At 40.5% G+C, this 13,523-nt stretch overlaps 1 protein-coding gene across 6 annotated transcripts in view; it reads right to left on the bottom strand.

Moving 5' to 3' along the window:
* Nucleotides 1-10,277: 10,277 nt before the first annotated feature.
* Nucleotides 10,278-13,523, bottom strand: part of ctnnd2b (catenin (cadherin-associated protein), delta 2b) — a 157,478-nt gene continuing 154,232 nt past the window's right edge. For all 6 annotated transcript variants that reach the window (XM_061839246.1, XM_061839247.1, XM_061839245.1 and 3 more), the window contains one exon: nt 10,278-13,501. In XM_061839246.1, the coding sequence (XP_061695230.1) occupies nt 13,238-13,501 (264 nt within the window). In that variant the 3' untranslated portion in view covers nt 10,278-13,237. The remainder of the gene's footprint in view (nt 13,502-13,523) is intronic.

Genomic DNA, 13,523 nt, shown 5'->3' with positions numbered 1-13,523 from the left:
GAGAAAAGTAAACAAAAAAAAAACCCCAATGTTGCATCTACCCACCTCCCACATTAAAAAATGAATATTTCATGACATCAAGTATTACAATGCGTTCAATGCTGTGCTATGGACATAATATGAATCTGTATTTGGACTTTAAGAGTTTGGATGAAAAATGTATATATTGACCTGACTGCAAATGAGAATCATGGCTTACTGGTACAGCAGCGGGTCCTGCACACAGCCTATTGACACCCTTCTCAGGAGTTCTCAACAAGTGTTACCACATGATAATGATGCCAAGAAATGAGGCTTCCTAACCTGGACGATATTAACGGTACATCCATCATTTTGATACCATGCTTCTAAAATAATAGCATGTTGACTGAATAAAGAGAGGGGCTTTCATAAGACGGCTTAGTTTTTTTTTTTTTTTTGCTTTTTTTTTATACCAGGAAACTATATATTTGTTGTAGACAACTCTGGTCACATCATATTTGAATGAGCAGATGAACAGGGAAATGCCACATGTATTAAGCAAGCAAATGGTCTATGTGTGTGTGTGTGTGTGGGGCGGGGGGAGGTGTGTGCATGTGTGTGTCAATCAGAATCAGCCAACAAAAAGTTTTCACTTTTTAATGTGATTGTACATGTGAATGGACAGATTTTTATATAAACAGTTGATGTGTCAACAAACCTGTTCATTATATGTATGTCAATGGCAAAACAGGTTGGAGGTTTGACAATCTGAGTAATATTGGAGGTACAGAACATTTCATTATCAAGTGTATTGCTTACCACAGCGTAAGACAGAAGGATAAACTGGCACACTACAAAAATGGGGATGAGAGAAAAAAAAAAGGTACATAAATGCTATAACTAACTTTAAGATGAATTGAGGTCTTGTCTTTGTGGGTTTCTATTACAAAAAAAGAAAGACAAATCTTTGCAAAGAGGAAAATGTACAAGTGTTACGAGTTGTCACCTCATACTGAAGTTCAGATTGAAAAGTCCTTTTGTTCTATTTAAGTGAGAGACAGAAAACAAACCAGCATGAATTTCCACTCATGGAGCATCAAGATGGTTAGGGTAGTGCCAAGAAAGCCAGAAAAATTATAACTTAGTTTCATAACATAATATCAAAACTTCCACCTCAATTTGATGAACTAATGAGCATAATACCTATTTACCATAATACCTTGGTACCTGTACTCCAAACCTTGAGATCAATGGTCACATCTGTGCCCCAAGATGGGTTGTGTTCCTTAAACTGGGCCCGTCTATGACAACGGAAACTAGATTTGGCAGAGCTTATGCATGAGTATTCTGTCAGAGCAATAGGAGCGCACTGACCTGACCAATCGTGAACGAGTCTCAAGTGGACACTTTATCAGTAGACACTCTCAAAAGGCCATGCGCCCAACATGTCAGGTGCTGACATACAGTTTTGGGAAGAGGGGCAGTGTCAGAAAGGAAGGAGGAATTAGAGACAAGGATTGTGCATTGTGCAGATATAGATTGATTAGGATAGATAGATTTTGGTAACTTCCCAACATACAAACGCTGGCAAAATAAGAGTTTGTCCATAGCAAAACAGCAACATTTGACTCCGGGACAAATGTAAATTGGGCCAAATAAAGACACCCTGAATCACTGGTGGGTTTAAAACCATATTTTTTTTCTCACATTGATGTAGAGAAGAGAACCTGTTTCAGCAAACACTTTTTGATTAAGGTATATTGGATGAACAAAAGGTCACAGATGTTGTAGTGCTAGACTCGCCTGACTTTAATAGACTCGCCTGACTTTGATGCGGGCAGCGTGGGATCGATTCCCGTTCAGTGATAGTGTCGCTATGTTCCCTGCGAGTGACTGCCGACCAGTTCTGAGTGTTATCTGATTAACTTCGCCTGAATTTACCGGGAATAAGCTCCGGCCGTGGGAGTTCTTCGAAAAGAAAAATATGCGCTTACAAAATGGAAATGGACTAACAAAAGAAGCCAAGATATGAGGAAGTGATGACGCATTAGGTTGTGGAGAAGGTACAACATGTGAGTTTGCAGGGGTAGGTTGGCATCCTGAACTGGTTGCCAGCCAATCGCAGTGCACATAGAGACAGACAACAGTCGCATTCACAATCACACTTAAGGGCAATTTAGAGTGTCCAATGAATGTTGCATGTTTTTGGGATGTAGGAGAAAACTGGAGTGCCCGGAGAAACATCATACAGGCACGGGGAGAACATGCAAACTCCATGCAGCCAGGCCAGGATTTGATCAAAAGATGACACGCTGTGGCGACCCCTAACGGGACAAGCCAAAAGGAAAAGAAGAAGTAGAGGAAAATCGATGTAACCCAAAAAGCTCATGATTGTCAAGTGTCATCTAGTACAGAATCGGGCCAAGTTGGAGGATCAATGCACAGTTCAGTTAGAACAATCATGGCAATTAATGGCAAACCATCAAGGAAATCCCCGGAAGATGTCAGCGTTGTTGCTTTTTCTTCCGGCGAGTTAACACAAGGGCGTCCATGTGTGTGTATGTGCATGGCAGTTCAGTCAGATGACCCGTCGGTACTCGGCCTTTTTGACCTATTTCTGCTCTTCTGTGACCAGTGAACTTGCAATCAGTTGCCAGCACCAATTGTGGCAAAAAATGGATGCTTAAAATGAATCTGTTGTCTAAGAGGTAGTTATTCAGCCTCGGAGGTTAGTAGCTCAAACTCAAATTTAGCTCAGCGGTGCTTTGTTGTCCATGATATGGCACTGCCTGGAGGGGGGAGGCGACAGTTCTCATGTCACTGCAGCAGTTGTAGTGAAAAGATGGGGGACCGCAGCAGCCCATCATGTGGAGGGCCGTACTGTGGTCACAGAACGGCATTGTGCTGTTGGGCGTCTTCAAGCTTGCACTCTTTATAATGGGGACTCCAACGCCTAATTTCCAGACTCGAACCTGGAACCTCAAGTAACGACTTAAACATTACCAATAGAATGTGGGGAGAGACAATGGCAGTGCCACTTAATACAAGGGCAAGATTGTTTCAAATGCAACACAACATATGAAAATCTCTGATTTTCAAGAAATTCAAATTTTCATTACCGTAATGAAGAATTTTTGATCCTGAGGTGGTAGCTGACATCCAGAGCCCTGGCAGCCCCTCTCCCCTCCACCCTTATTGAAAAAAAATAAAGGATAGTCTGCAAAGAGAGGAACAGGTACAAGCCTTTCGAGTTGTTATCCCTTGCTGAAGTTCAGACTAAAACTCCCTTTGTTATATTCAAGTGAGCGAGACAAAGACAAAACAAAACAATTATCTTCGTCCAGCTGTAACAACTATTACGCATATGGAGCCAGTAGAACACCATAACAACATAACAATAAAGCATCTGAAGGTTGTCAAGGGACAAGTGTGAAGAACAGAGCAAGAAACAGAAATAAAGCATGTGAAAGTTGAAGGTAGACTAATATTTGATAAGTATAAAACATCAATTTCTAACACAGTGTGCTACTAATAGTACATGTTTGCTTTGTCCACAACAACAACTGATGGGTAAAATCCAGAGAAACTAAAGGGTACATGAGTTTACAACAATAAAATTTGATCCCCATCAATCACAAGCCACCTTTACTGTTGCTATCTCAGTACTATGATACAGTATGATCTAAAGCTTGATCAATATTCTATAATCATGAGTGGTAAACTTAACTGGTGACACTGAAGGATTTTATGTTAAGGTTTTATGTTTCATCAAAATACCTGCAAAATATTCACAGCAAGAGTGTCCTGAAATTAAATCTCTTCACAGACCGGAACATCCAAGTTTACTGGAGCCCATAAATCCCCCAAAGGTGACCCAGCGTTAACGCGGCCTCTTTCACCCGGGACTGCTGCCAGCTTCCTGTGTCTCTGAGGCTAAACCTGAACCTTCATCTTTTCCAAAATTAATACAGCACCTAATTTGGCAGAGCAACTAACAAAACAATGTCAATGTTATATCTTGGAAAAAAGTCAACAACCCACCTGGTGAGTTTCTAATTTGCTTCCATCACATTATGTTTTGGAAGAATACTGTGACTGGCGAGATAGTGAGGCCCCCTTTTTTTCTGTGCCTCTTAACCTAAAACCACAACTCTCGCATGGAATGCATTTTTCATTTCTTTTGGCTATTTGGACTGGTTGGGGCCCGATAAGTTAAAAACAAAGAAAGGTCTTTTTACATTGTAAAGTTTACGTGAAAAAGGCTTCCCACATTCATGTGCAACATTTTTTGCTGTCCGAACACAACAGCATTGTTCTGAACATGTCACAAAACAAAACATTGCACTTACACTCCTAGCCTCTGATTTCAAACTTTTTTTCCCCGTGGAAAATATCTTTACACCTATGTGTGAAAAGCAATGTCACCATTACGATCTGCCTGTAAGCAGGGGAACACATTGCTTGTAATACACTGCTCTGCAACACACTACATTTTCAAGTTCACCCTCTGTGAAAGGTGTGCATTCACCGTCCTATGGGGAAAAACACGAGGCATTGGTGTCACTGACCGAAACATCTGATTCATTTGCCTGCTCTAAAAAGTCAGAGATCTCATTGTCATATTGACCCAAGACGGTCATGGCCACTTCCATTTGAAATTCAAGGAATTACAGTTTCTTTGTACGGCCTTTCATGTGATAGTAACTCATCATTCGATTGACAAGGTCAATCCACCAATCGTGGAGTTGTATTCATGGATAATACTTGGTCATAAGATGGTCACTTATCATTTCATCTCTGGCAGGTCTTCTGGCTCTGTAGCATGAACAGCAGACATCATCAATACCGGTTGATATTAATACAACTTCACCATGCAAATGTTTCCATCCTCACTGGTAACTTGTGGTGACGTACCACTTCTGTCTGCTTTTAATTTTTTTTGTCAGTGAGTAACGTCGGCACTGCTGCAGCCACCCGATTCTTCATAACTGTATGAGTTAAGTACACTTTTTTCTTCATGTGTTGCACACTTTGAATGGATGTGAAAAAAAGATCATGATACTCTTTTGTATTAGGACACAAGTTTTGAGACAGACAAGCCAAGTCTCCCAAACTCAGATTCCCTAGTTCTTCAACCTGCTCATGAAGTGCATGTGCACCTTAATTAAAAAAAATAAAAAACCCAAAGTTCAGAGCGTTGGCTTCACAGTTCTGAAGACCAAGATTCAACTCCCGGCCCCACATGTCTGGAGTTTGCACGTTCGCCCCGTGCCTGCGTGGGTTTTCACTGGGCACTCCGGTTTCCTCCCACATCCCAAAAACATGCATTCATTGGAGACTCTAAATTGCCCATAGGTATGAATGTGAGTGTGAATGGTTGTTTTTTTGTGCCCTGTGATTGGCTGGCAACCAGTTAGGGGTGTACCTTGCCTCCTGCCCATTGATAGCTGGGATAGGCTCGAGCCCTCCTGTGACCCTTGTGAGGATAAGTGATGAGAGGTTACAGTGGCTTTGCCTCACTGCCGGAACACAGAACAAATACACAGTTAAAGTAAAATGGAATGAGGAAAGAAGAAAAGACCTATTCACACATTTATCTTGTCCTCAAGAGAAAAGAGAGGCAAGTAGAGCCACTGAGAAGGGAGGAAAAGACAATTAAGTTACTAGATAAATTAGAAAGTCACACAAGAACAAAGAACGATTTAAGTAAACTATGGGATAATTCAATAAAGAATATCGGCTATATTTTGTCATTACACTCTTTCGGGGGAGGCTTGAGACTTCAGCTTCATTGGCCGAGAGTGACATCTGGGAGTGCATGATTTGGGACATCTGGGAGTGCATCATCAACACGATGATCCTTATATCCTTCATATCCATCACTAATCTTCCATCTTCCATAATCATCTCTGGTTTGTCAGCACCAACTACCCCCAGCAACTCCTGGATCTATTACAGAATAGCACCCTGGGGGGACTAACTCCCATTGTCCACAATAGTAGACAATGTTCAACAGAAATAAGTCCTTCTTGCCCATAAATGTGTACATTATCTACAACGACATAATAAATCGTTTGCTATTAACCATTGTAAAATTCAACTGCACTAATGAACAATGAACACATGCATATTTGAAAAAGAATCAGCCATAAAATTTAATGGAATTTCTTGCTTGGTCGACTTTTGGATCGGGAATGTGCGCTACAAGTTTCAGGTACGTTGTCAACAATCTTGAATCCAACCTTGAATGTGCTATACCCTTCGTCCTCTGCTAAGTAGAAGTTTAATATCCTCATAAGTGGATATTAGGCCCTTGTTGAGCAAACTATAGGATTGTGGCCTAGACAACTGAAAATCTATTGTCCTCATATGTGGCCACAAGTGACCTGGAGCATCCATCCATTCATCCATTTTCAGAGCTGCTTATCCTCACTATGGTCGTGGGAGTACTGGACCCAAACTGGTTGCCAGCCAATCACAGGGAACATAGAGACAAACAGCCATACTCACAATCACATCTAGGGGCAATTTAGAGAGTCAAATTAATGCCGCATGTTTTGGGGATGTGGGAGGAAACCGAAGTGCCCGGAGGTATGGGGAGAACATGTGAACTCCACACAGGCGGGGCCGGGATTGAACCCTGGTTATCAGAACTGTGAGACCAATGCTTTACAGATGCGCCACTGTACGTGTAGCCCACCACTTGCCCAAAAATAGCTGAAATAGGTTCCAGCATGCCTGTGACCCCAGTTAGGATAAGTGGTTTTGAAAATGGGTGGATGTATAGAGCTCGTGCATGTGACATCACCGTTTTTACGGCGCCATATTGGCAGTCAAACAGAGCTGCTTGACATTTTGGGATACATTCAACTGGAGGGGAATATTTACAAAACCCGAGACCTGTTGTGCTATAGGTTGTCACAACAGTTGAGACAGATATTGAAAGAGATCATTCTATGGAATATCAGCTGAAAAGACTAGAAAAGATCGATGGAATTCGGCAGTTAAACGTGATGGCTGGTGCCCAACCAAATACACATGGGTATGTAGCGATCACTTCATTTCAGGTAGGAATTATTCTTAATCTCAAATTAAGAAGTATTTATAATGCCAAATTGACTCATTTGAGAGCAATGCGTATTTAAAAAAAAGAAAAACGTCTGTCGCATAAAGGTTTAGAGGTGTGTGTGTGTGTCTGTGTGGCCACAATACACTTCCGTGTGGAGGGGCCGACTCCCCTTCCTCTTTTTTTTCCCAATCAGAGTTAATGTATGCGGCTTTTGTAAAACCAGGGGTCATTTATTTAAATATTGGTATTTGTATTGAAGACTAGCTGAAAATATTGATGGGTTCCGGCAAAGGTTAAAAGGGTAGCCTGTTGCAGAAGCCATCACTTGTTAGCTTAACTCCGGTGAATAAAGCAAGTACTTTACCAATTTTGGTGAAAAGAGATGATCCTCACCACTCTTTAGACAACGTGAGAAAGTCCCTTTGTGGTCGACAGTGTTAACTGTTCCTGCTCTGGTGGCCTGACCGTGGTCGGGAGACACGGGTTGACGTCTTCTCAGAGGCCGAGGTTGCTCTCCTTAGGGTTAACTCCCTTCTCGCGTCGTAACTCCGAAGCTCAATGGCGGGAATAGTAAAATCACGGAACATTGACTTGCTGTTATACTCGCTTTATTTTCTTTTTGCACACAACGGTTCCCGGTCGCCGTGAATCAACTTTTCTTTTCCTCTCACACTTACATCTGACCAAAAATGCATGCTCAGTCCTTCTCACCCAAACAACACACACACCCACCAACATGAAACCCGCAACAAGCCGAATACGCTTCTGTGTTCACTACCTGTCAACCTGTCACTATGTCAGATTTATTCCAACCAAGTATTTGTATGCGTACAGACTTTTATATGCTTTCAAACTTTTCTGTGTAAATCTCGACGACTTACTCATCAGATACATGTGTATATCCAGTTGTCCAAGACAAGCGCAAGCGAATCAATAGTCCAATTTCTTATTGGTGAAAACATCGACTTCGGCATTAAATATGGGTCCTCTATGCCAAGTGTCTCTCATTTTCCCACGTACCTTCGTTTAACACCTACTAAATGTTTAACAGTATCGGACAAAACTCTGGGCGCCATGCTATAAGAGATATTTTCGTGTCGTCTCCATCCGACTGAGCAATGAACAATGCTTTGTTAGACCGACCGGCAATATGGCGATGTAAACAAAAGTCACGTGATTTTATGTCGTAGGTGCACGAGCTCTATATTTGGTCCAAATTGAATACTGACCATCACTAAAAGAACACCACACTTCCAGTGAACCATGCCAATGGCAGCGGCGTGCTATTGGGGTGCTTTTTTCAGATGCCTGAATTAAGAACAGTTCCAAAAAGCTCTCTTATCCCAAACACCTTCAGGCTTCTGCTAGAAATGACGAAAAATAATTTACTGGAATATCTGATAAGATGCATTTTACATGGTGGCAGATGTTTGGTGACTCCAATTTTAAATGAATTTCAATGTGATTAGTTGATTCAGCAGCACGGTGGTGCACCCGTAGAGAATTGGCCTCACAGTTTTGAGGACTGAGATTCAAATCCCAGCCTGACCTGTATGGAGTTTGGATGTTCATCCCCATGCCTGTGTGGGTTTTCTCTGGGCACTCCGGTTTCCTCACCAAAGACTAAATAACCCCTAGATGAAATTCTGAGTGAGACTGTTGTCTGTCTCCATGTGCCCTGCGATTGGCTGGCAACCGGTTCAGGGTGTATCCCACCTCCTCTCCATTGATAGTTGGGATTGATTCCAGCACTCCCGTGACCCTCGTGAGGATAAGTGGCTCAGAAAATGGACAGATGGATGTAAAGGTCATATGTCTCACTTGGTAAAAAAAAATATTTTTCCCATTTTTTCATTAGCAAATTTTCAAGGATTCAAGGAATTCGTTTGTCATAACATATTTACACAATGTGTGCATTATTTATATTGGTCTCAGTTTTTTTATATCAGAAAATAAATCATTTAAAAGCAGGGTGAAGATTTTTTATATCCACCATATAGGCAAACAACCATGCACATTCACACCTATGTCTTCAATTCACCTAATGTGAACGTTTTGGGAATCCTGAAGAAAACATACACCAAAGCAGAAGGGGCTAACCACATTTGAACCCCCAACCTCACAACTGTGAGGCCGATGTGGTAACTACTCTTTCACCATGCTGCACTATAAAGTGACAAGACAAAATCAAGTTATCAATTTACCGGAGGGCAGCGAGGCAGGAGAGATTTAGGATACCATTGTGCCAGGATTAACTCCTCTTCCATTGGCACAGTGAATCTTTCTGACTTGTCCCAGTGGGTCAAGAGCAACTCATGACGTAACATGTTTAAGAAAAGTATGTATTTAGGTCAAGTCTGGGATGTCCATGATGGGACATTGCCATCTAGTGGTCAAGACATCTGACAAGGGTGTCCACGCAGTTGGGCTGCACTTTAGACTGGCCGTCAGCCAATCACAAACAACCAATCACTTACATTCACTATACACGAACATGTTTCCATTTTCATTCATGAAGTACTTGGAGCAAACCCATGCAAGCATAAGAAGAACATACAAACTCCACACCAGAACCCAGGTTCCAATCCCAAACCTTAGACATATAACGTAGACCTGCGAATTTCTCGGTCCCTATGCTGCCCCTAAATATGTCTCAAACAATGTACTTTTGTACTTAATATATACTATATGGACTTATTATTTAACTGCATTCTAAATGTACAACCTTAGTGCCAGTTGAAAACAGTTAAGTAGGGTTATCTACAAAGGTTAAAAACATGAATTAGATCTACTTTGAAGTTGTTGGACTACAGAGTAACAATGTGTAATGTAATATCTACATTGGGGAGACAAACCATCCCCACCAACCCCTTACAATGCTCTGATCTGAAAATTGTTAGATTTTGTTTCAGGTATGCTTTACTAATTTTCAACTGCATGCTCTAAAAGTAGATGTGGTAGTTTGTATTGTATTTGTACACTATAGTTCTTAATGGTGAAGGAATAGTAACTAAATTGTTGTCATACTAGAACAGCGTCATCTAGTGGAGACAAGTTTCTTGTGCGTGGCAAATGTGATTCTAACTGCAAAAGGTTTTCCTTTTTCTTCCATATATATATATATATATATATATATATATATATATATATATATATATATGTACAATAGTCCTAAATTTGTCATTTCGAAGCGCAACACTGAAATCAGAATTGGAAATAAAACAAACAACTCCCAATTTCCTCTTCAATGGACCATTTGTATTTTGGAGCAGTTGCAATCAGTTTGAGGCATATAAAGATTCACAATTCTCATTTTAAAACATATTTGTTTTGGAAACCACCAATGTCATATCTCTACAAAGTCCTTACTGTTGGTTTTACTTCCACAGGGTCACAATAACATACACAACGTTATCAAGAATCTGTCAACAAATACAATGCAACTTTTCCCAGGGCTATCGGCGTTCCAAAAACAGCTAACAAGGAGAAACCGAGCTTTGTCACATTGTATAATTGTCCCAGATAAAAAGAAATGAACATCACAATTTGGTTTCAGCTTCATTTGAGACGAAATTTCCATGCACTCAGTTTAGGTTAATGCCACCGATCAACCAGATTGTGTTTTGAGGGAGGGAACAAATTCAAATTTGTAATGATTTCATTTGTGTAGGCTCACGTCTGATGTTCCAGTTTCAAGAACTTTTGGAATGATTTTTGTTTGGATCCGCAAGCCTTGAGCTAATCTACTCCACATAGCAACGTTACCACAGAAAAGTCGACAAAATTCAGTGTGTTGACCAGGCAAGTAAAAAGTGAACATCCTACATAGTCGTTTTTTCAGAATGTTGCTGCTGTGACATCCACAACTATATATTTATATAATATATATTCATACTCTATTAGTAATAGTCTACCAGGAAGTCATTGTAACACATTTCTCATAAAAGGTTTGTTGTACTTCAAACAAGTGATTATTTTATAACACAGAAATAAACAATTTTTGTACAATTCTCTTTTCTTTGCTTTAATACAATCGTTTCATTTAATTTTATTTTTATTTTTTTTAATGTAATTCCCTCTGGTCCCAGTGCAGTTACACAACTTTCATGTCAATAGTACAGTACTTGCAGTAAGTACCGTAAGCAGTACTTTTTAAAAAATGGAAACAGAAAAACTAAACTATTATAAACTGGTAAAGTTAAAACCACAAAGATGTCCCAACTAAAGAATCCAATGTGTTCCCTGCCCTCCGGAGTTGGGGGTGGGGTGGCAGAAACCTTGTTTGGCACTATTATGTACACACTGAGCTCGAAAATGACGAAAGAGCTCACTGGCTCTAAAAGGGGTGTTGTGCTGTTGATGAATATTTTTTGAAAATAAAATAAAAACTATACAAACACGAGGCTGCTATGCTTTGATGGGATTCTTAGATCTGCTTACAATTGAGATTTTTTTTTTTTTTTGCATGCCCAGCTTGGTTGTTTTGTTAAGTTATCCAGTTTGACGTGTTCCTTAATTACCCTCATGGAATCAGTAGTATATTTATAAAGAGTATCTAGTTTTGCATCTAACATTGCACCGTTTTGCAAACTCATCATAAAATGTTTGTCATCATAATTGAATATGGCTTACATAATGCATCTAAATCTATATATAATAATTATGATTTACTTGCATGTTATCAGTAACTCTTGGTGAGGCTTTATTAAAGCTACATTAATGTTATCATTTAAAGACAAAACGAATTGGCAGCAGCTAAAATATGAATTCCATGGTAGATTTGACATTGACAACTATAGCATGTCTCTATCTTGATGACATACAGTTCAGTCCTTTATTATTCGTAGCCTGGCCATATTTTGAGTTAAAGTGAATGGACTGTGGAAATGTTGAATTTGTTGAACCTGTTATCATGAAATGACACAAGAAAGTAACAAAATCTAACAATGAAAAATATGACAATTGCGAGTAATCGTGTTCAACTTTATAACAATCCAGAAAAGCACTTAAATGAATGTAAAAAGTCAATCGTATTAACATGAAAACCTTAGTCCTTTCACTTTAATCCAGTATCTGGCTGAGCTATTTTTGTACAGTTAACAATATGTCGCAGTAATATTTTATTTACCTGAAAAAAACAAACCACCATATGAATGTATGCATGTTGAGTAGATCCACCGGTACTGGATATACATGTAAGGCAGTAAGTGGAGCACTGCGACCCACTGTAATTTATGCTTTGATAGGCATTTTTACTGTGTCTTGTACAATTGATACTGTGTCCGTATCTCGTGTGTGTGTGTGTGTGTAGGGTATAGTGACAGGATAGTTAGTGAAGAGGTGAGCTGGGCCCAAGTGGTGCAGGCCTGACACAGGTAGTAGTGCAATGTACAAATACACAATGCATCGCCAGGAAATGTACAGTGTACATCAAATACTATACAACCAAGAATTTATAAAGTAGAAACACACATCAAAAAAAAAGAGGGAAAAAAAAGATACTGTTACAAATGACAACGTCCAAAAGCAATCTTTTCCCGGAGGAGGATACACCATCACGCTGAAGTCACAGAGAGAAACAAAGTTTGTGTATCAGATGTCCCACATGTCCTACAGCTTTGCCCCTTGTGCTTCACATTACCAAAAGCCATGTTACTACAGTATATTACATATTTACAAACATTTCTTCAGGTACCCGTGACACCTTCCATATGCTTTCAGGAATCTTTCCCTCTTTCCTCATTCAAATTCCCCCTCAATATGTTTTCCACCGATTGTTCTTGTGAATGAATTGTGAATATTCAGGTCTTCACCCCGCACATTCTGTATCCACGTGTTGCCTTCAAGTGCAGCACGTCTTTAGCTTTCAATCCGCCAGGCTTTCTTGTGGTTTGGTCACAAACTAAACACAGAAAGAAATGTCTGTCAGTTTTGTTGGTGGTGTGCATGCACATGCAAGGCCTCTTTTCTGCCCCCCTCTGATCCTTCTTTGCCTCCTCCTGATCCTCCTCCCCTTAAAGTCTCTTGAAGGAGTTTTGTGTCCGTTCAGTTTTCTTCATCCTCTCTTGGTCACCAACTTGCAAGTGGATGTCCTGCTACCTATGATGCTACTTAGGAACTAAAGAACAGGGAGGTAGGTTATCATTCCTACTTTATGTTTTAAACTAGTCAACCTCCTTGTCTGCTCCCCACTCATCTCCGCTCCCCTCAGACCCAGGAGTCTGGTGAGGCTGGATAGTGGCTCGTCTCATAGTTGAGCTCGCTATAGGGCCGAGAGGCAGAGTAGAAGTCTACATAGTTTCCGGTGGACTTCAGGCCCTGCAAGTGCATGTTGAGTTCACCTTGCGGGGGCCGTCCCCCTGCGTGAACCTGGCTCTCGTAGAAGGCCTGGTCCTCGTAGTTACTGCTGTCATTTGGGGGAGGATTTTGGAAAGGCGGGTAGGGCTCTGAAGGCAATCCTTGAGATGAGACCTGGAGATAGAAGAAATGAAAG

Source organism: Syngnathoides biaculeatus, chromosome 13 (genome assembly GCF_019802595.1).
Source record: "Syngnathoides biaculeatus isolate LvHL_M chromosome 13, ASM1980259v1, whole genome shotgun sequence".
NCBI classification, from domain to species: Eukaryota; Metazoa; Chordata; class Actinopteri; order Syngnathiformes; family Syngnathidae; genus Syngnathoides; species Syngnathoides biaculeatus.
This window is presented reverse-complemented; position numbering and strand designations above follow the sequence as displayed.